We start from the raw sequence: 24,841 nt of genomic DNA, 5'->3' as shown, positions 1-24,841 counted from the left end.
TATTATTATCAGCAGTCACTAGTAAACAGGATGAAATTTCTTTTTGAAAGGAACAATTAAACTTCCCAAGTTTACATATGAAAATAAAACAAACTTAATAAACACATTTTAATAAAAAAAATACAAGAGAACTACTATTATTATTCTTCCTTTACAATAATATCCAGTCTGATTTTTTACATTGTTAGATAATGAAATGAAGAATTTCAAAACCAACTTCCACCATGATGAGGATTATAATGATCCACTCTAATTTGGCTCCATGCTGCTCACTGAGGTGGCTTTTTAGTACCTCCATTACCTCAACACAATGGCTCAGTTTCAGATTCATCACCTGCAAATATGAAATTTACAAGTCAAATCACACCATTATCTTAACAGAGATTTAGCGTACAATACCTTGTACAATACATCATAACTTTACCAAAATGTGATTAGACATACACCAAATAAACTGTGCAATGTGTTTGTTGAGGGCGGTCAAGTTTTTACCTGAAAAGTAGAGCTTGTGTGAGGGTGAGTAATAGAAAGTGAGTGGTCTCAGATGAAGGTTCAGCTGTCTGAAGGTTGTGAAATGTCGCCAAATTTATTCAGTGTGTACATTCATGTGTGAAATGGAGGAGAAATAGGGAAGGATAAAGTGAAAGCAGCTGTTAAGATGATGAGAGCAGGTAAGGCACCTGGTCTGGATGGATGCCATGCAGAATGTCTGAAGAAAGGAGGAACAGTGATGGTGGACTGGCTGGTGAGGTTGTTTAATGTTTGTTTGAGAGGTAGGTAGAGTGCCGAAGGACTGGAGGAGTGCCTGTATAGTTCCACTTTACAAGGGAAAGGGGGACAAGTGTGAGTGTAGTAGTTACAGAGGGATCAGCTTATTGAGTGTAGTTGGGAAGGCTTATGGGAGGGTCTTGATTGAGAGGATTAGGAGAGGAACAGAGGGAATTGGTGAGGAACAGTGTTGGTTTAGGACAGGTAGGGGTTGTGTAGATCAGATCTTTGTGGTAAGACATATACGTGAGAAAGCTATAGGAAAAGGTAAGGATGTTTTTTGGGCTTTTATGGATCTGGAAAAGGCTTATGACAGGGTAGACAGAAAGGCACTGTAGGAGGTACTGTAGATATATGGGATAGGAGGAAAGCTTTTCACCACTTCCATACGGTGACGCCTACGTAGGCGGCAAGAGGAGCAAGTGGGTACTCGATGATGCCGACGTCGCCATCTTGATTATATTTAATGTAGTTGTACCTACATAATTTCCATTCTCTCTAAACTGGCTTCATCAAATTTCTATGGTTATCAAAATACACAGGTGAAAGAGAACGAACGATTAAGCTCTGACTTTATTTTTTATAATGCGATTATGACGCAACATCGCACATCGGGCAGCTAATGCTGCCAGACGTGTGATGTGCCCCAGAGTGAAGAGGTTAAGAGCAGTCAAGAGTTTTTATGAGAGTAGTAGAGCTTGAGAGAAGCGAGTAAATGCCTTGGTGGATTAAAAAGTGTAATGAGAAATAGACATCTGGGAATGGATGCTAAGAGGAGGTTATATTAAGGAGTGATTGTATGGGGCAGAAACATGGAACATGAGAGAGGAAGAGAGAAGAAACTTGAATGTGTTTGAGATGAAATGTCTGAGAAGTATAATAGGGGTTACTAGGCTAGACAGAGTGAGAATTGAGGAGGTGAGGAGGAGAACAAGGGTGGAAAGGGAACTGGGAGATAGGGTTGATGAAAGGGTATTAGGATGGTTTGGACACATGGAAAGAATGAGTGAAGAAAGATTAGTAAAAGAAGTGTGGAAGGCAGAGGTGAAAGGAGTGAATATGAGGGGGCGTCCTAGGATGAGATGGATGGATGGAGTGAAAGGGGCTTTACAAAAGAGAGGAAGGACGGGAGAGGACAGAAGATAGAGGTGAATGGAGAGGGGTTGTGTATGGATGATGCTGTGATGCATGAGGGGGAGTGGGTGGGGGATGGGGGGTGAGGAAGTATGTATGAGAAAAAAAAAAAAAAATTGACGCAGCCCGAAGGGATTTCTCCCCGTCTTCTCCTTTTCTGCATGAGGGGGGATCGCCGAAGTTGTGAAGCGGCCTTGCTGTGGATGTGCTTTGTCTTGCGACACTGCTTCTGACCCAGGGCAGTGGACAGGATGCAGGGATGACCCGTCATCCAGGAGGTGCCAAGATAAGAGGGAGGGTGGAGGGGAGTGGAATATTTAGGAAATGGAATGGGTGGGAGTGGTTTCTATGCCTTTTTCTTTTTGGCTACCCCCCAGGTAGGGGGAAAAAGCCTTTGGTATATGTGTGTATGTACATGGATCTCATGGTTCGGGTGCTAGGAAGGGGTTTGGAGTTGGTGAGTGTGAGTAGAGTGAAGTGGAAGGTAAGCCAGTTGTTTAGATGAACATTACAATCACAACTGAGTTGGAGAATAGATTTAGCTGTAAGTGGGTGGAGTTTGGGAGGGTATCTGAGAGAAGCTGGGTGTGAATATACAGAGGATGGTGATGGAATGGAGGAGATACATACACTGTAGCCATCACTTTCAATTTCACTTAGTTCTTTAAAAATTTTCCAGTCTGCTCTTTCATTACACCACTGTGGAAATCTATGAACTGGTGGGTCATCATTAGTATCCATTATTATGGGAGCATGGTCACTGATGTGTCAATCATCATTTGGTCTTCATCTGAAGTCAATTGTGCAGTTGGAGCTACACATTGTTATATCTAAACAAGAGACAGTACCTGTCTGAATGTGATAGTGGGTGGGTTCACCAGTATTTAAAATTCCAAGATCTTTATTTTTGATAATGGAGGCTGCAATATTCTTTTCTTGATTTGATGTTATGTCTCCCCATAATAAATGTCTGCCATTAAGGTCACCCATGAAGAGAAATGGATGGATTTTATGCCATTGTTTTTTGGCTACCTCCTTTTACATGGAACATAAGAGAGGAAGAACTGGGGTGGAAAGGGAGTTGGGAAATAGGGTTGATGAAACAGTATTGAGATGGACACATGGAAAGAATGAGTGAAGAAAGACTAGTAAAAGAGGTTTGGAAGGAGTGAACATGAGGTGACCAAGGATGAGATGGATGGATCGGGTAAAAGGGGCACAGAGAAAGAGGGGAAGGTTTGTTGTGGAAGGATGGGAGAGGACAGAAGATAGGGGTGAATGGAGAAGGGTTGTGTATGGATGATGCTGTGATGCATGAGGGGAGTGGGTGGAGGATGGGCGGTGAGTGAGTATGTGTGAATGACATTTTGATACAGAGGGGGGAGTTGTTGATTAAATGAAGTGGCCTTGCTAGGGATGTGCTGTGTCTTACTACATTGCTTCTGAACCAGGGCAGTGGATGAGATGCAGGGATGACCCATCATCCAGGAGCCAAGAAAAGAGGGATGGTGAATAGGAGTGGAGTAAATGGGGATGAAATGGGTGGGAGTGGATTTATGACTTTGGCTACCTCCCTTGTAAGGGGGGAAAAAGCCATTGGTATATGTATGTACAGACAAGGGTCAGGAATGACCTGTAATCCAAGAGGAGTAGATGGGAGGTGTGATGAATGGGTTTTGGATGGGTGTGGGATGAGTGTAGGGTGGTTGTAAGCTCTGATTCACCCACCCCTTTATAAGAGTGAAAAGGCCTTTTGCCTTTTGGTGTGAGTGATTCACCACAGTCTTGGATCACATGTTGGACTCATGATTGACAGATATTACCCTCCCAAATAAGAGCTCAGAGCTCATATATGGCCTGACCTATGGGTAAGGTTGTGACCTTCCAGATAACCCAAACTTCTTGCCAATCAGATTTGGAGTACCAGCTCATAGTGCTTACATGCTCCATATGTCTTATATACTATCAACTATGGTACTCACTCATCTCTACTTACTGAGGTTCGCTTTGCAATGCACAGGTGGTTACAGGTTTTCTGGAAAAGGGTCTCAAGATCTTCCCTTTCCCAGTAGAAATCAGGAGTATCCAATAAATCTAAACTCAAGTTGATTTGGTGACGGAGTTCAAACAATTGCCCCATCCTCTGAAGTACTTGGTGTTGATTTAACACAACTCGACCTGTTTTCTTCAGTTCCTGGAAAGAGAGAGAGAGAGGGAAAAATAAATTATTTCTCAAAGCCTTTCATCTGTCATTCATACATCCCTTGCACATTCATCTATCTCAAGGTCAAGGAAACAAAGCAAAAAAGGCAAAACTGAGGGGTGCAAAAAATATATATATATAATTTTCCTTATCAATAACTGCTGTCTTGCTTCTGCTCTGGGTAGTGGGCAGAAGACAGGCTTGACCTTCATCCACATGGAGCTAAGATAAAAGGGAAACAATCGAGTGATGTACTGTATGGGAGTGGGATGGGTGAGGGTGGATGTATGCCTTGCCTGGCTACTTCCCTTACAAGGAGGAAGAAGCCTTTGGTATATAGATATCTGTAGACAGATAATGGCAATTACTATGGAAATTAAACTCCTGAACCTTGCTTGATCTTGGTCCAGGAGACCTGAAATCCCAGTGGTCTCACCTCCCTGTGCAGCGACTTCAGGGCTACAACTAGGACCTACAATAACTCCACAAGGATAGCATTATCAGCAAATACAAGGTGCCGCCAATAAATGTTCTGCACAGCACTTTATGTCTGGCTTATTTTTTCATAAGTAACCATCCAACTCTAATTTTGGTGATGATATACGTGAGAGATGAACCTTGACACCCATTACATGGGACCACCTGGAGTAGGTGCCCATCACTGGCTCCCATCTTATTAACAAGATTATATTAGTCCTCAAGTTTAAAGGTACCCACCTACCTCAGATACATACTCTATGCTGTCGATGTATCTGTCCATGGCAGCTTCTCTCATACCTAGTCCAACAGAGAGAGCCAAGGCATTGCTAAAAGTATATTTTTCTAAGTCTGTAATGCCTTCCAAACTAAACATAATATGTCCATTTACAAGTTTGGTCTTATGTCTGAAAAAAGAAGAAAAAAAAAAAAAAAAAGGATGAGGGCAACATGTGTGTATATGTTTTAAAGGAATTAAATATTTCATTAGACTTTGTCAAAACAGCACAAACAACTTGCTCACTGAAACTCTACTAATGTAAAATTCATTGCTACAATAAATTTCAGATAAAGAATAAGCAGATTTTCATCCTTACGCTGTATTGCTGAAAGCAAATGGGAGACTTTCACTTTCTTCTTCAATGTCATCACTAATGTAGCTATTGTGTTCATACGTTTTGATGAAAGCTAGCACATTCTGTCTCTCAATCTCTGGTACATTCCAAAACACAACTGAGCCATCTCGAAAGAAGAATATCTCTCTTTGCACCTCATAGATACGATATGTGGCAACCATATGAAGGACATCATCTGGGGCATCTGCAGGGAAATATATATATATATATATATGATATATCTTTTTTTTCATCAAAATTTCTTTCCCCTTCATAATATGATCAGACACATAGCAACACACATATTATTTTTCTAGTATTCCCTGCACACTTTGAATTCCATAGCTGCTAATGAAAATCAACTATATGCTTAACATGTGAAGACCAATCTTAAAGACTAAATAGCTGCAAGACTGACAGTCATATATAAAAGTATGCCTCTCTATGAATAACTTTCAAAGCTGTGTATTACTGAAGAGATTGTAAATTCATACTAACTCATTTCCTGACCCTAATCTGTTACAGCAAACTTTTAATTCCAATACACTATGAGTAAACATCATTTATTAGATTATTTGCAAGTGTTAAGAACTTGAGCCTTCAAGTGTGGTGAGGCAATGCAAAGAAGATGAACCTCCAAAGGCACAACACCTCTGGAGAGGAACCATTCACCCAGCCAACACCCTGAGCAGCCAAACCTCCACCTCCATAAACAAGAGGTGTGGCCCCATAGGGTTTGTACCTGATCTCTGGAAAAGGCTACTTACTATTTTATGACACTTCAACTTCCATCCTATGCTCTTTTAAATTCTTTCTAAGGAGCAACTCACCAGTACTTGCCCTCCCACATCTAAAATTGGTTAGATGGAGAAAAAAACAAACAAAAAAAAAACATTTTCACATGTCCTAAATGCATACGACCCATCATGGATGCATATACATCTTTTTAATGCAACGACTGACACTCTTAGTTACACAGGAGGTAGCCAAAAAACAAAGGCATAGAAATCATTCCCACCCATTTCATCCCCTACATACTCCACTCCCCTCCACCCTCTTATCTTGGCACCACCTGGATGACGGGTCATCCCTGCATCTTGTCCACTGCCCTGGGTCAGAAGCAGTGTCGCAAGACACAGCACATCCACAACAAGGCTGCTTCATTAAATTGGTGACCCACCTCCATCTCCTCATACAGAAAAGGAGAAGACAGGGAGAAATCCCTTCAGGCTGTGTCAATTTATTTCTCATACATATTCCCCCACCCACTCCCTCCTCATGCATCATCCATACACAACCCTTCTCCATTCACCCCTATCTTCTGTCCTCTCCCGTCCTTCCTCAGCAGACATTTCCCTCTTTCCCAATGCCCCTTTTATCCCATCCATCCATCTCATCCTAGGTCGACCCCTCATGTTCACTCCTTCCACATCTGCCTTCCACACCTCTTTTACTAGTCTTTCTTCACTCATTCTTTCCATGTGTCCAAACTATCCTAATACTCTTTCATCAATCCTATCTTCCAACTCCCTTTCCACCCCTCTTCTCCTTCTCACCTCCTCATTTCTCACTCTATCTAGCCTAGTAACCCCTATCATACTTCTCAGGCATTTCAATTCAAATACATTCAAACTCCTTCTCTCTTCCTCTCTTATGTTCCATGTTTCTGCCCCATACAGTGCCGTTGACACAATCATCCCTTCATACAACCTCTTTGCATCCATTCCCAAATGTCTATTTCTCATTACACTTTTTAATCCACCAAGACATTTACTCACTTCTCTCAATCTACATTCCACCTCCACCCCCATTCCTCCCTTTCCAGCCACATTTGCACCCAAGTATCTAAAACTATCCACTTCCTCCAGTCTCTCTCCCTTAATACTCACTTCCAGTCTGCTGCCACTTTCTCCCTTTGTACATCTCATCACCTTACTTTTACCCACATTTATCTTAAACTTCCTTCTTTTGCACACCTTCCCAAATTCTGTCACTAACTTCCTCAATCCCTCCTCTGATCCTGCTACAAGTGCAGTGTCATCAGCAAACAACAACTGGCTTATCTCCCACTTTTCTCCATTTTCTTTAACCATCTCAAATCATTGACCCACTACCCTTGTATTCATCTCTCACACCACCCCATCCATGTATAAATTGAACAGCCAGGGCAACATATCCCTGATGAAGTCCCACCTTTACCTCAAACCACTCACTCTCTCCATTTCTAATCCTAACAGAAGCTCTACTACTCTCGTAAAAACTCTTGACTTGACTTACTACCACTTACCAACATTAAACAATACCTGTATACAACAAACTAGATCTGCTGCTTCTACACATCTAAATCCTAACCCAAAAACACCCCAACATAACCCAAATATATACATATCTAAAAGGCCTTTTTCTATTATAAGGAAAGAGGACAGGTCAAAGCATACACCCATTCTACATGTATTCAAACCCATTCATTGCCCCTCTCATCTTTGTACCTCCTGAATAGTCATCCCTTTTCTCCAACACATTGCTGGGATCAAAGGCTGATGATGGGAGGAGAGGTTTTTGGGGAGAATTTAGCTCAGGCAGAAATATTGGATCAACATGTCTAGTCTGTATTCACAAAGGATTTTTTTTTTTAAGAGGAAGCAAAAATTTGGCTTAAGAAAATATAAATGTAGAAGTGAGGAAGTGCCCAATCTCTTGGGATCACTGGATGTGACAAAAGCTTCAGGATCTGATGGGATATCACACTGGATATTTAACCCCTTGACTACGGTGACATCCATGCTGCAGGGTGTCGTCAAGAGTCACAAGTGTTGTGTTGTCGTACATTTGGCAGCTGGTACCGAGGTGCAAGTTTTGGATTATCATACACCAGGCAGTTAGTGATAATAGATCATGGATGTATACATATTACTTTTTTTCACATATAGAGAGTGAGGGAAAGATATAATTGATCATATGGACACTCTTGAAATAATCACCATACAAACACAAATAAAGAGAATATTATGCATTGCAAATATCTACATATCGGTAAACACATTAACATCCCAAGAATATACAGTCCAACTACAATCACTCAATGACTTAAGCACTATGCTGGGCAGACCTGAATGCACACCCCACCATATGACTATACATGAGTAAATAAAATCATAGACCAACTACCCAACCTAAACATACTAAACTTTAGTGGATTCCATTCAAGACCATCCCCCACCCCCATCATAACTAATAACAGCTTCACCAGACACTTCAATATGCTTCAAGTGTACTTTCTCCACCTTTTCACATTTGGAGATTTGACAACCAGTGGCTGTTCCCCTTCTCCTATTACTTCTACTACTCTCCAGTGATAAAGAAATTGTCCCACACTAATACAAGGCAGACAATAGTTCCAAGCTTCTTCCCAGAGTGATCTATGGAAGGGTCCAAAGTCCACTGCCAGCCACTGGAATTGTGGGCTTGCAGTCTATGACACTCAAATCAACAATTATTACTTCAACTTTGTCTCAGATCTAAACTTAAACAAATGGAAGCAAAATAGATTGAGCATATCACAAGGACATCTACAAATGGATAAATCTGACTCTAAACACTTGTGAAGAACTGGAAGAAGTAGTCTATAGAAATGTTGTCAAAAAACAGAAATGCTTTAATGTGTGAACTCTGTTGAGATTCATTCTTTGGCCATTCTCAATAGCTACATTTCACTTGACATTAATTTTTTACTTCCATACACTTAAACTTCTTACCTACTTTTCTGCTGTCAAGTGTGCTGTGCCCTGCTCTACCCTTGGAGTTGTCTTCGTGAATATCCATTTTGGAGTATAAGCCCTGCTTTGTGAAGCCCTCCAAGAGCCCTTCAAGATCATAAACATCAGCAGTGGCATAAGCTGTTGCATACCATTCCTGGCAAATAGATTTCAAAGTAAGAATATATATCAGGCAAATTCATTAGTCATCTTCTTTATTAAGCCAATACTAAATAATGGACTAAAATGACCCATAGGTACAAATACCTTGAGTGTCCTTGAAGGGAAGGCAACTTACCTGCCAAATTGTGATTAACTACTCTGTAACCATGAATAAGTACTACAAAATCTTAAATTTATTTAATAAATAACAGTGAGAGTGAAGGGGTTCCTGTGGAGGTGACTTACAGAATAGAGGAAGCAAATAAATCTCTGGGTGGAATGAAAAATGTTATGAGAAATAGGTATTTGGCAGGGAAAGGTGGAGTGAAAGTGGAGGTAGAATGTAGATTGAGAGAAGCGAGTAAATGCCTTGGTGGATTAAAGAGTGTAATGAGGAATAGACATTTGGGAATGGATGCTAAGAGGAGACTGTATGAAGGAGTGATTGTGCCAACAGCACTGTATGGGGCAGAAACATGGAACATAAGAGAGGAAGAGAGAAGGAGTTTGAATGTGTTTGAGATGAGGTGTCGGAGAAGTATGATGGGGGTTACTAGGCTAGATAGAGTGAGAAATGAGGAGGTAAGGAGGAGAACAGGGGTGGAAAAGGAGCTGGGAGATAGGGTTGATGAAAGAGTATTAGGATGGTTTGGACACATGGAAAGAATGAGTGAAGAAAGACTAGTAAAAGAGGTGTGGAAGGCAGATGTGGAGGGAGTGAACATGAGGGGATGTCCTAGGATGAGGTGGATGGATGGGGTGAAGGGGGCTTTGGGGAAGAGGGGAATGTCTGTTGAGGAAGGACGGGAGAGGACAGAAGACAGGGGTCAATGGAGAATGGTTGTATATGGATGATGTTGTGATAGCAAGAGGTGGAATGGGCGGGTGAGGTAGTAATGTGTCAGCAAAATTTGACGCAGCCCTAAGGGATTTCTCCCCGTCCTCTCATTTTATGAAATGGGGGGACGGAGAGGGGGGGTTGCTGATTAATGAAGCGGCCTTGCTGTGTCTTGCGACACTGCTTCTGACCCAGGGCAGTGGACAAGGTGCAGGGATGACCCGTCATTCAGGAGGTGCTAAGATAAGAGGGAGGGTGGAGGGGTGTGGAGTGTATTCAGGGATGGAATGGGTGGGAATGATTTTATGCCTTTTTCTTTTTGGCTACCCCCCTTGTAAGGGGGAAAAAGCCTTGGTATATGTATGTATGTACATAAAAGAAATATTGTATCCACAGTACTGCATGGAACAGAGACTCAGAATTTAAGGGAGGCAAAAAGGAAGAGTCTTGGTGTGTTTTAGATAAAGTGTTTGAGAAATATGGTAGGTGTTACAAGAATGGAATGAGAAATATAATAAAGGTGAGGCCAGCTACCAGATAGATCAAAGACTGTTGAAGTGGTTTGGGCATATAGAAAGAATGAAGAACGACTATCAGAATGACCATGGACAGTGGATGCAGCTGGAGGGAACTTAAGAGAAATGTGTGCAGCAGGGTAGAGATATGACAAGGATAGGAATGAATGGATAAATGAATGACATGGCCCAAAAGGATGTTCTTCTCATCTGCTCTGTAAAATTTCTGAGCAAATGAAGAGATGGGTGGACACATAATAAAGTGGTGTATGTAAACCAGCTCCAGCTGTCAGGTCCTGCTATGGAAGTATGTGTCTCGCTGCACTACCTTCGGCTAGAGCAGTGTGGTAGGGGACAGGTGCTCAGATTAGAGATCTATTAAATGAATTTTAATGTGTATACTTTGACTTGGCCACCCCCTTATAAGTGGGAAAATGCATTTAGTTTGAACTGACCTATTGTGGTATACAGAAAAAGAGCAATCCTTGTGCAATCCCATCTCTTACTCTCTAGATTATCCCACCTAGCTTCAAATTCATGTAATGTTCCAACTTATTCTATATCCTTAATTCCCAATTATAATTGTACTTAGATTTGAATTCAGGTATTATTCCAGCTTGGACTACCTCACCTTCTAAGCTATTCCAAGTTAAGTGTATATGGAAAACACACCCTTCAGGCATATATTAGTTCTCATGATCTCTTGAAGCCCTCCTATCCTTAATCAAGAGGTCTCCTCTGTCAATGTAGTCTATCTCCTTTACCAACCTGAATATTGTAATCACATCACCTCTTTCTCTCTGATCTTTCAAAGTTGGCAGATCTAGTGCTTTTAGTATCTCCTCCTATGGTTTAGCTGCCAGGCAAGGAACCAGTTTGGTTGCTGCCCTTTGTATTCTCTCGATCTTGCTTATATCCTTCACTCTGTATATGGACCATACCACATGAATATTGTCATGTTACATGGCTAAAGGTTTCTATGGATTTTTTCTTTTTCATCACTTCTTCATCCATATGGTGCAAAACAACTTTATTCATCTGCAGCAGTCCATATGTCTCTCACAATCCTGATAACATGTCTAGTCAAGTGACATTGTCTTTTATCAACACTCCTAAATATTTTTCCTCTTTTATTTTTGTAATGGATTCACTTCCCTAGGAACAATTGAAAGATGGTCTTTTGCAGTTATTGCCCATTTCCAGTACTTTGTATTTCTAGGTATTGAAATTAATTTCCCATTTTTAACCCCATGCAAAAATAGTATTAAGATTTTTTTGCAATAGTCTATTGTCCTCCTTGTTTTTCACTTTTGATATGACTTTTGTAGCATCTACAAACATGTTGGCATAGCTTGAGGTACCACCCATTATGTTACTGACATCTATAAGAAACATTGATGGAATTTCACTGGTCACTGCTCTGCATCTTTTCAAGTAGTTTTAGTTTACTTCTTAGTAGTCCAATATGCTCCAATTTCCACACAAGACATACAAAAGCCCTCTTTAGGTCTAGTTACACACAGTTCACCTAGCCCTCCCTCCCTCCTGGCACATCAATTACTCTCAAGTAAAAGCTTAAAAGGTTTGACACACATGACCTTCCAGATCTAAGGCCAAACTGACTGATTGTCTGACAAAATATTCATCTCTTCAAGATATATGACACACTGATCTTTCACAATCCTTTCATATAATTTTGCTATTGTGCTGGTCAATGATAGCCTATAGTTTAATGGTGTCTCCTTATTTCTATCTTTGTTAAGTAACACATTAGCCCTTTTCCAATCATGTGGCATTATTCCTTCTTTTAATGAACATACAATAAGACTGTGAATCTTGTCCACCTGTTGGTCTTCAATAAAAACCATATTAGTACTTTGTTCAATTGTTTTCTTTAGGAGAAAATATTGTGTCCAGTAACATTTCTCGACATTCAGTCTCATTTCAAGACCTTGTCTTGGGAAGAGGCTGGCACTCCCTCCTCCCACTTCCCTCCCTCCCTCTCACATGGAGTCTGACGTCACCACCTGGCCCGCCACCACCACGCCTGGTGCTGGTGGCCCAGACTTCCATCAGACAACTGTAAGCAGCAACAGATGAATGGGCCGTCGTCTGGCTCTATAATGGACAGGATTTTTTGTCTGCAAACTGAGGATCTGTTGCATTGGGGTCCGTTAAATAGAGGGTCAAGTAGTGGTACCCAGAAGAGTAGGAAGAATTATGGATGTACATGTTCTTAGGGGAAAAAGTGGGAGAATATCAGATAATTGTTTTGGTGGAAGGTAAATTGAGAGCGGAGGATAGATGGAGAAAGAGGAAAAAGACAGAAGGTAAGGAGGTGCTTAGAACAAACTGTCTAAATAAAAAGGAAAAGGAGCAGCAGTATAAAGAGAAGCTGAGAGATATGTGGGAGGTGGTGATCGATATAGTAGAAGTATGTATGGAAGAGGAATGGGGGTGTTCAAGGAGGAAGTGACAAGGTGTGCAAAGACGGGATGTGGAACAAGAAGGATGGTAGGGAATACAAGGGTAGCGAGTGGTGGAATGAAGTAAAGAAGGTGGTAGAAGAATTAGATCTTAATCTCAATACACAGTCATCAGACTTGCAAGCCCTTGGAACCAGCCAATTAGTGACAAGGATGAACAAAACAGATGATGTAACTACACCTTAGATACTGGCCAGATCCCCAAAAAGCCAGCATTCCCATGTCTTCCACTGAGACAAATTTCATATCCATGCCACTAAAGAAGAGTCAATGTGACTCGAAATTGCAATATGGCAGCTCTGATGATCTCCTATGGAGAAATCATCTCACACCTTGAAAGAGCGACTAATCTTGCAAAATAAGGAGAATATCTAAGAAAATATAACATACTGAATTAGCTATCACTTTTAATGACACACAAGAAAGAGGCAATTTGATAACCATCTATAGAATTATGAAAGGAATGGAAATCCTTGACAGGGATGATCTACTTAAATGGGACTGAAGAAATACAAGGGGACACAAGAAGAAACTTAAGAAGGACTGTTACAGAAGAGATCTGAAAAAGAATAGCTTTCCACACAGAGTGATAGATACATGGAATAAATTGGAAGAGAAAACAGTGAGTGCTAAAACTATACATGACTTTAAGAAAGAACTTGATGTGGAAAGATACAACTGCAGGTCTCTACAAGCATAGCTCTTCTCCCACAAAATAGAACTAGGTAAATACACACATACACAGAGGACATAGAAAGAAACTCAAAAAAGATAGTTATAGAAGAGATCTGAAGAACAGTTTTCCACACAGTGGTGGACACTTGGAACAAACAAAGGTAGGACACCACAAGTGTAGCTCCCCTTCTTGTAAGATACAACTAGGTAAAATACATATATATATTCCCTCCCCACAACTTTTCAGCCATTACTCACTCTGCAAGGTGGCTAAACATATGTCTCTGTCTAAGCTTAGGGACTTAAGACCATATACCTTAACTGCCATCTCATACTCGCTTTTTAGCAGGACTCAAACCACCATCTATCTAGCTTCTTGCATCCAGCTGTCAACACTCTAATCTATTCAGCCACCAGGTTATTTAGCCAAAATAAGATGTGATAGGTTATCACTTTGACAGAGCCATTAAGGTTAATCAAGCTTTCCATTCTTCAAAAGACTATTTCTATTATCGTAACCATGAAATACTAATAAATATTCTTACTCTTGGTGGTGGTTTGTGTGGACTTATTTCTGGCAATGAGAGATCAGGATCAAAGGTTAGGAACTTATGCCGTGCTGGAGGTTCAAAATCCTGAAGGATTTCATTCTGCAATAATTCAATGAAAAGGGCACACCTTTCAGAAACTTCTACATACATACATATACCAAGGCTTTTTCCCCCTTACAAGGGGGGTAGCCAAAAAGAAAAAGGCATAAAATCATTCCCACCCATTCCATCCCTGAATACACTCCACACCCCTCCACCCTCCCTCTTATCTTAGCACCTCCTGAATGACGTGTCATCCCTGCACCTTGTCCACTGCCCTGGGTCAGAAGCAGTGTCGCAAGACACAGCATATCCACAGCAAGGCCGCATCATTAAATCGGCGACACCCCCTCTCCGTCCCCCCATTGCATAAACTGAGAGGACGGGGAGAAATCCCTTCGGGCTGCATCAAATTTTGCTCACACATACTACCTCACCCCCCATCCACCTGCCCATTCTACCTCATGCTATCACAACATCATCCATATACAACCATTCTCCATTGACCCCTGTCTTCTGTCTTCTCCCGTCCTTCCTCAACAGACATTCCCCTCTTCCCCAAAGCCCCCTTCACCCCATCCATCCACCTCATCCTAGGACGTCCCCTCATGTTCACTCCCTCCACATCTGCCTTCCACACCTCTTTTACTAGTCTTTCTTCACTCATTCTTTCCATGTGTCCAAACCATCCTAATATTCTTTCATCAACCCTATCTCCCAGCTCCTTTTCCATCCCTGTTCTCCTCCTCACCTCCTCATTTCTCAGGCCCCATCATACTTCTCAGACACCTCATCTCAAACACATTCAAACTCCTTCTCTCTTCCTCTCTTATGTTCCATGTTTCTGCCCCATACAGTGCTGTTGGCACAATCACTCCTTCATACAGTCTCCTCTTAGCATCCATTCCCAAATGTCTATTCCTCATTACACTCTTTAATCCACCAAGGCATTTACTCGCTTCTCTCAATCTACATTCTACCTCCACTTTCACTCCACCTTTCCCTGCCAAATTTGCACCCAAGTATCTAAAACTATCCATTTCCTCCAGTTGCTCTCCCTTAATGCTCACTTCCAGTCTACTGCCACTTTCACCCCTTGTACATCTCATCACCTTACTTTTACCCACATTTATCTTTAGCTTTCTTCTATCACATACTCTCCCAAACTCTGCCACCAACTTCCTCAATCCCTCCTCCGATCCTGCCACAAGCGCAGTGTCGTCCGCAAACAACAGCTGGCTCACCTCCCACCTTTCTCCATTTTCCCCAACCATCTCCAATCCCCTGCCCACCACCCTTGCATTTACCTCTCGCACCACCCCATCCATGTATAAGTTGAACAGCCAGGGCGACATAACGCATCCTTGACGAAGTCCCACCTTTACCTCGAACCACTCACTCTCTCCATTTCTAATCCTGACACAAGCTCTACTATTCTCATAAAAACTCTTGACAGCTCCCAGAAGCTTTCCTCCTATCCCGTATATCTGCATAACCTCCCACAGTGCCTTCCTGTCTACCCTATTATAAGCCTTTTCCAGATCCATAAAAGCCCAAAAAACATCCTTCTCCTTTCCTATAGCTTTCTCACATATTTGTCTTACCACAAAGATCTGATCTACACAACCTCTATCTGTCCTAAATCCACACTGTTCCTCACCAATTACTCCTGTTCCTCTCCTAATCCTCTCAACCAAGATCCTCCCATAAGCCTTCCCAACTACACTCAACAAGCTAATCCCTCTGAAACTACTACATTCACACTTGTCCCCTTTTCCCTTGTAAAGAGGAACTATACAGGCACTCCTCCAGTCCTCCGGCACTCTACCCTCTCTCCAACAAACATTAAATAACCTCACCAACCAGTCCACCATCACTGTACCTCCCTTTTTCAGACATTCCGCATGGCATCCATCCATACCAGGGGCCGTATACACAAAACTTTTTTGTTAGCCTTAACAATCTCTGCTAGCTAACAGAAAACCACTAAAAGTTATACACCAATGCTTAACTAACAACTGTTAGCTAGTAAACAGTTGTTTGTCAAGTCCCGCTAAACAGTGCTGAAGTTAGCAGCTTATGAACATGTAAATGGACGTATTATTAAAAATTGCACACATAAAACAGTGTTATTAATGCAGTTGTTCAGAATTTATTAATAGAGTATCATGATAGCACATAGATATCGTATGTATGGTTTTTTAGGAGTACTTATTAACCAACGACAGATATTTTTGGACAAAGGCGCATTGTATATGCGGCCGTGCCACGGACAAATCTTCTGACAGAAGACTCAACAATTATTTCAGAGGATATAGACATGGCAGAAGAATCACAGAAAAAGAAAAGGAAGCCAAACTGGTCACAAGAGGAAACACTCCTCTTGGTCAACGTGATTATGGAGAAAAAAATAATTATAAATGGGCGATTCAAGCCAAGTTTAAACCACAAGGACAAGAGGGAGGCATGGCAAAGCACGTTGATGCTGTGGTATCGTTTTCTGTTTACATATAAATGTTCATCGACACTTGGAGCCACAATTCTAATGTACCCACAACACCGGGAAACCTAGTCTTCCATGAACTCTGCTTGTTTTACTTGCACTTCTTGGTGAGTCAATGGGAATTTTACAAATTGAGTTACAATATCTGGTTCTGATAGTGCATCAATTGTTTGAGTAATGACACGACTGATTGTTGCTTGCGAGGTCCCAAAGTCGTCACTGCTGCATTTTACCTGTGGCTAAATATCATAGGGTAATTGCCACCTTCGTCTCAGGACTCAGTGGTCGATTCCGTTCTGTTCGGGATTGAAGTTTGTCCCTCACTAAATCAGCCATTGTTATTATACCAGCACGGTTCATTCTGAAGCGTTTGATGAGTTCCTCGTCATTGTACTCGTTAAATCCCGTCGCTGTTGATAAACTCGCTGTCGTCTTTGTAGTTGTTGTTGCTCCGCCATCTTCTCTACTATCAGGAATTTGTTAAGAGCTTAATAGTCCTCCACAGCACTTTTACCTTAACAGTACTTTTAAGGCCCTAACAAGTTTTCTGTATCCACTGTTAGTGCTTAACAGCTAAATGTTAGCCTTAACAGGAATTTGTTACCCTTAACAGCTATTTGTTAGTGCTAGCAAGTTTTGTGTATACGGCCCCAGGTGCCTTACCTGCTTTCATCATCTTAACAACTGCCTTCACCTCATCCTTCCTTATTTCCTCCATTCTCCTCTAAAGATCTTAAATTCTAGAAATTTAGTAATGCAATAGAATAAGTCTCCCAAGTAGAATAAAGCATATAATCAGTTAATTTATTGCACCATATCTCTCTTGAAGGAGACCCACTACACCCAGGTAACCAGCAACAGCCACCAGAATGCCCCAAAAGTCACTCACAGAAGAAATATTGTGTTGACCACATTAATCTTCTGCAGTAGTCCACATGTCTTTCCCACAATCCTGCTGATATGTCTGTCAGGTGACAGGTTGTCTTTTAATATCTTAAGTCTTTCTCTTCTTTTGCTTTTGTAATGGGTTCACTTCCCAAAGAATAGTTAAATGATGGTCTTTTGCTGATATTGCCTATTTCTAGTGCTTTCCATTTTTTTGTATTGAACTTCATTTCCCATTCTTGGTGCCATGCAAAAATAGTGTCTAGATCTTTTTCCAATGGTCTATCATCCTCTTTGTTTCTCACTCTTCTCATAATTTTTGTGTCATCTGTAAACATGTTGTCATAGCTTGTTATTCCTTCCATTATGTCATTGACATAGACAAGAAACATTATTGGTACAAGCACTGAACCTTGTGGAACTCCACTCATTACTGCTCTCTATCTTGACATTTTATCCTTTACTTGTTCTCATATACCTTTCCTTCAAAAAGTCTTTCATCCATTCTAGTTTGCCACTCAGTCCTCCAACATTTTCCAACTCCCACAGAAGTTGACTGTGAGATACTTTATCAAATGCCTTATCTAAATCCAGGTACATGCAGCCCACCCACCCCTCTTTCTCTTGCAGCACATCAATCACTCTCAAATAAAAATTCAAAAGGTTCAATATACATGACCTTCCAGATCTAAAGCCAAACTGTCAGATTATTCATCTCTTCAAAATAATTGGTTCATTGATCTTTCATAATCCTTTCACAATTGTGCTGGTTAGTGATACCGGTTTATAATTTAGTGGTGTCTCCTTGTCAGGGCTGGCCCAAGCCATTATGGAGCCCTAAGCAGGATTGATTTGGGGGCCCCCTGATTGCCACCACCACTGGTGCTTACTTATTGTGCTTAATAATTTCATGCACCATAAATGCATCACTAACATACCCACCCAATATAATTTGTAGCATTTAGTTACCTTCCCTTGTAAGGTGGAAAAAGCCTTTGGTATATGTATGTATGTAGTTACCTTACATCATCCTGGTGTCATCTTGATTTCTTTCGACCATATAGGAGTAGCAAATTCACAATATGCTTCAGTATTATGTGCACTTTAAAACTTCTGAGTGACATATTGTGTGGCACGATGAACTTGTATTTGTAACAGAACAAGTCAGGAGGAATGACTCTACATTTAAAACACAGCAAGTTGACCAGCTCAATTGCTTATATTAAAAAAAAAGGAGCATCTGTGCAAAAATTAAATTTCCCACTACGAATAAAAACAAATATCACGTGTGTATCTTAGTACATAAAAAGAAATTGTACAAATAGATAAATGTGTAAATTGCTTGAGAAAATACTTAAATATGTGCATAAAACTAACAGAAATATCAACAACATAATAACAGTAATTGTTCAATATTTAGAATGATCAATCATATTTGAAAACTATATACCAAAGTGGTATGTGCAAAGATGAACCTCAATTATGCTAGTATAGGCCTACTGAGGGTCATACATTGGTCATTGTATTTTGTAATAAATACAAGACACTAATTAGCACTGCTTTATATCATCAATGCAATTTCCAAGTATTTCACTAAGAAAGAACCAAGTACCTGAAATATTTCACTTGGAAAGAGTCAAGAGCACCTGTTACCATAAGTGCAGTGATCAACAACCAAAACAAATTGCATATTACTGTGGCCAAGTTCATTGAATACATATTCAAAGTGAGTATGAAGTGAATAACTACACTCAAAGAAACTAGTCAACATCTCAAGACAGTTCCACTGTCCCATGTAAATAATAACTTCTGAACATCTACTCTGATTTGAAATACATTAGTGACTGACCTCTTCCAACTCTTGCTTGACTTGCTTTTTCTTGCGTTGTATCCTCTTTTTTGACTGCAATGGTATCGTAAGGCTCTGCCCTGTCTGGGTAGCACTAGAGTCTTTTCCTCGTATTGCTAATCTGATTCCTGCTTTTGCACTTGGCAAAACCTTGGTCCACTTCCGCTTATTTGCTGCCCAATTGTTATCACTTTCATTGGAGCACTGACGAAAAGATGATGCATGCGAGCATATACTACCTGAAATAGATCACCTATTTTAATTTTTTGTAAATCATCAATGGATTTGGAAAAGGCTTATGACAATGCAATTGCACATAAAATTTGTATTCTATTGCATACTGATACAAAAATTATGTGATCTTTGCATGGTCTATGTAGAAAAGAGTAGAAGGGGTGTTCTCCAATGTCTAGCCAATTTAGTTTGAGGGTAACCAATTGGATACAAAAAAAACAGTACAGTACTAATATATGATGTCCTTTATACCTGGATATTTCCGACAGCTTGCTTGAGACAGAGCAGAGAACCTTCTGGAAATCGAGCTCACATCAAACCTGTAGCCTGCATATGAAGTGGCTCTATATTTGTGGGCATATATTACAATTCTCCTACTATAATATATTATATTCTGCATCATCCTTTTTGTAAACCTGGAACCAGAAACAACTATGAGAAACATTTGCACCATATAAAGAACAAATGAAAAATTAACATATATATTTTCAAGCATAGTACACCTTTCCTACATGTCAACAAACCAGCCACAATTGTTATCTAGCCCCTAAAACTATGAGAGAGAAATGGGACTAATTTTCTAAAACCAAATATATTGATAAAGAAAACACCTTACAAATTTGATGAGGGTGGACACTCAAAACTATTTATGATATTGTATCTCGTAAAAGGTCTTGTAACTTAAACTCCACCCATTGTAACTACTATTCTCAATGCATGAGGGCAGCCATCTTTGATTGTAAGTGGACACTGTAAATCAGCAAGACTTAAAACAGCCCAAGAGCAGCTGTAAGTGCTAGTGTTAATATTGTGCCATTTCTTCTTAGTATATATCTTTCCTTGACTTAGGTTTTATTTTGTAATTTTGATATGAAAAACAGGATACACTTCCAGTGTCTGCAAGATGTTAAGCATTATTAGTACTATGGAGTTGGGCTGATTTTTACAATCTGTATTTGCTAACCTGCAGTATCCCATTAAAATTCCCAACAATATTTTTATGTTTTATTTCACCAAAATAATTTCACCTGTAGCTATAGCTTCTAAAACACTTCTTATTGTAAGCTACAGTGATTTTTTTGGCAGAATTTCTAGTGAAAAAAAAATATATAAACTACTTATTAATCTTTAATTATTACAATAACCTCATCATTGGTAATATTATCTCTTTTTCAATGGGGGTTCCATGTTTTTCTAGTACCCAATGCTTCTGTCTACATTTATACATTTAGCTGGTATAAGATGTGCTGCCATTGGCTGTGACCCTATGACAAGCTATGTTCTCATTGCCTGGAGCATATATCAGCTGATGTATTTACCTAATTGTAGTATATGGGAAAGGAGCAATGCTCACTGGATCCCATCTCCTATTCTCTAATTTCTTATACCTAGCCTCAAATTCATGTACAGTTCCAACTTAATTTATATCCTTGATTTCTAATTATCATATTTACATTTGAGCTCATGTACTCTAAGCTTGATCTAAATCACCTTCTAAGCTTTCCATGTATTTATGAATCCATATGGAATATTTTATTTCTTCACATCCTTTGGACATATGATTCTAATTTGCTCCCATGGCCTCTTAAAGCCCTCCCATCTTTAATCAGATCTATTATGTCAATGCAATTTAGTGACCTGAATACTGTAATCATATCACCTCTTTTTAAAAACAAACAAGATGGTGTTAGCTTGTTTTTTTTTTTTTTTTAAATTTGAACTACGAAATTCATGGGTTTCCCCACATACTGGGATTAGGTACATCTTACTATTAAGAAGAACTGGTAAATGAATAAGAATGACAATCTTATGTTTACACAGGCTGAACTTTATCATATATATATATATATATATATATATATATATATATATATATATATATATATATATATATATATATATATATATATATATATATATATATATATGTATTTTCGGGACATGTAAAATATAATATCATCTGTTATGAATCTTGTTCAATTGAATCATGGAAGAGCGTAAAGATCGGGTACCTGATCTTTAATGAATAACTTATTGATCGGGTACCTGATTAACAAGGAATCCATTATTTATCGGGCCCTGAAATCTGTATGTAGTCATGCCATTTGATAAAAAATTATTCTCAATTAACTAATTATCTATGGTAATTTGATTTCAAATCTTCAAATTCAAATATCATTTTTAGGTTCATGTATGAACCATGTTGTTTTAAGAAACAGTTAGACAACTTTATAGATGCAGATGACAGGTGGTGATGGATATGGAGCTGCCTTGTGTAGGCCTTATGGTCTCTTGCAGTCTCCTTCATTCTTATTTTCTTATGAAAATATATGTAACTATAAGCACTTCATTTTAATAAAGTGTAGATATATTTGCCTTTTCAAGAACACATTACAAGTTTAGGTGTTGAAATTTGAATTTATGGAAATATATTTTGAACCATTTTTTTCAATATCTTAGATCTTTCAAAGTTGGCTGACCCAGTGCCTTTAGTCTTTTCTCATGTGGTTTATCTGCCAGGCTAAGGACCAGTTTGGTCACTGCACTTTGTATTCTCCAAAGACACATATTCCAGTCTTGGATGGATCTGGGTTTGATTTTTTTTCTCCATCATCTCTTCATCCATTTACTGAAACACCACCTCAATCTTCTGAAGTAGTTCATACATCTCTCCCACAATCCTGTTATGTCTGTCAGGTGACAGGTTGTCTTTTATCAACACTCCCAAATCTATCTCCTTATTTACTTTTGTAATGGGTTCACTTCCCATCCTCCTTGTTTTTCACTCATGATCTTTGCTTCATCTGTAAACATGTTGGCATAGCTTCTTGTGCCTTCCATCATGTCACTGATATAGACAAGAAACACTATTGGTGCAAGCGCTGAACCTTGTGGAACTTGATTCGTTACTGCTCTCCATTCTGGCATCTTATCCTTTACTACTGTCCTAAAGTATCTTTCCTTCAAAAAAAGTATTTCATCCATTCTAGAAGTCTGCCTCTCAGTCCTCCAAAGTGCTCCAATGTCCTCATAAGTTGAGGTACACACAGTCCTCCCCTCTCTCTCTTGCAGCATATAAATCACTCTCAAATAAAAACTTAAAAGGTTCAACATACACAAATTTCCTGATCTCAAACCAAACCAACTGTCACAATGTACAGCTCTTCAAAATATTTGGTCCATTGATCTTTCACAATCCTTTCACTATTATGTTGACCAGTCAGTTATACCAGTCTATAATTTAGTTGTGTCTCCTTATTTCCACCTTTGTAAAATTGCACCCCATTTGCCCTTTTTCAATAAAGCAGCACAATGCCTTTTTTCAACAAACGTAAAAAACTGTGAATCCTGTCCACTAATGGCTCCCTACTTCTTTAAGTATCCAGTTTGAGATCCTGTCAGGTCCTGAAGCTTTTGTCATGTCCAATAATCCCAAGAGATTGAGCACTTCCCTCACTTCTATATCTATATCTTCTAAACCTGGATTTTTGCTTCCCTCTCTTTCCTCAAAAAAAAAAAAAAAAAAAAAAAAAAGTCCTCGCTTTGATGAAGACCAATTGGAAACTCATTATTTCTGCTGGAGCTGAGACTTCAAAGACCTCTCCACCCACTATTAATGTGGTGATTACTTCCATGTTTCAATTTACCATTTATAAATCTGTAAAACATTTTCAGTTCATCTTTCCATTAATCTACTACACCTCTTTCAAAACTGTTTTCTGCCTCCCTGTGAATTCTTGTATAGTCATTCCTAGCTTGTTTGTAAGTTGTTGTTGTTTTTATTGCTTCTTCTCTAACTCCATTTTCCCTAAGTCACATCTCTGGCCTTTTATTTTAATCTCAGTATTAATTGTACAGTAGCATGTAGTCAATGCTTTAGAGACTTTTTTGGGGTGCCCCAACAGACTCAAGCCATATGATGAAAGACAGAGTACTCAGTCTGCCAACACTTGTATATATGAAGCTAAGGGGTGAAATGATTGACACATACAAAATAGCTCCATGGAAGTTCGGTGCCAGGGTAGCCCCAGTGTTGCATCATCATGAAGACAGAACTGTAAATGTGAGGTCATAAATATAGATTATCCAAAAGGTATGATACATGAATATGATCAAATTCTTTCCACAGAAAGAACAGTTAATACCTTGAACATCCTCCCATCATCTAATGTCTTGATGCCCTATCTGTATAATTGTTTGAAAGGAGCCTTGACAAGCACTGGGACCAAGAAGTGTGTGATTTTCCAGAAACACACCAGCACAGATATTTAAAATGTAACACATCAAATAGCTCCTAACCTAACTATTCCATAGAGTAACCCTGACAAACATTGGGATCAATATGTGGGTGAAATTCCATCAACACACCAGCAGATATTTAACATGAAACACATTGTCCGATAGCTCCTAACCTAACCATTCCATAGAAAAAAATTAATATATATATATATATATTATTATATATATATATATATATATATATATATATATATATATATATATATATATATATGTGTATATATATATATATATATATATATATATATATTATTATATATATATAATAGAAAAAGAGAACAAGTGAAAATTGAGTTTTCATGTTACTGGACCATAACTATGAAGTGAAGCTCAATCACAATGCAATTCTCCTGCGTCAAACATCAACCTATAATATCACACTTCAACATATCAACAGTTGAAGATCTGGATGCAAGATAGACCTGTGTCCAGTATCCACAAATAAAACCTTAGTAAAATATCATCTTAGAAAAATCCTATTTCATTGTTAAACATAGCGATGAACACCTCATTCTTTGGCTAGGTATTTATTATATACACAACACCAATTATACAGTACCAGGATGATAATTTTGTTCATTAATCCCACCCATACCGTTTCCTAGAGAATTTCTACATTGTTATTCGTACCTGCGATTGTGTAGCCGATCATGTCAACATAAACACAACACAAGAATGCCCTGACGAAGTAATAAAATCAAGGCACACAACATACGTTTATTCAATGCAAATTTTGAGAAGTGGAATTATACAGCCGATATCCCGTAAGTATAGTTTCAATCCCGAATGTCACTTTGGTACATTGTTTTTTTTTTTTTTTGTCTCAGCAGAACTGTCCTAAGCCTATGAGTCAT

The 24,841-nt window shown here is 39.3% G+C and overlaps 1 protein-coding gene across 7 annotated transcripts; it reads right to left on the bottom strand.

Moving 5' to 3' along the window:
* Positions 1-94: 94 nt before the first annotated feature.
* Positions 95-24,841, bottom strand: LOC143024024 (required for meiotic nuclear division protein 1 homolog). Of its 7 annotated transcripts, none has more exons than XM_076182727.1 (9): positions 24,703-24,841; positions 19,941-20,104; positions 19,455-19,693; positions 14,173-14,277; positions 8,952-9,108; positions 5,179-5,401; positions 4,827-4,989; positions 3,899-4,096; positions 95-334 (listed from the first exon to the last, which is right to left on the bottom strand). In XM_076182727.1, exons 2-9 carry the CDS (start codon positions 20,089-20,091, stop codon positions 185-187), a joined length of 1,386 nt encoding a protein of 461 aa, XP_076038842.1. In that variant the 5' UTR covers positions 20,092-20,104; positions 24,703-24,841; the 3' UTR covers positions 95-184. The 7 variants fall into 7 exon arrangements, with proteins under 7 accessions (XP_076038842.1, XP_076038839.1, XP_076038841.1 ...); XM_076182724.1 differs by having other exon boundaries at positions 24,618-24,771; XM_076182726.1 differs by lacking the exon at positions 24,703-24,841 and adding an exon at positions 24,547-24,614.

This window comes from Oratosquilla oratoria, unplaced genomic scaffold (genome assembly GCF_046742065.1).
Source record: "Oratosquilla oratoria isolate Oo_2021 unplaced genomic scaffold, ASM4674206v1 SCAFFOLD81, whole genome shotgun sequence".
Lineage (NCBI taxonomy): Eukaryota > Metazoa > Arthropoda > Malacostraca > Stomatopoda > Squillidae > Oratosquilla > Oratosquilla oratoria.
Note: the sequence above shows the minus strand (reverse complement) of the source record. Positions and strands in the feature narration are given on the sequence as shown.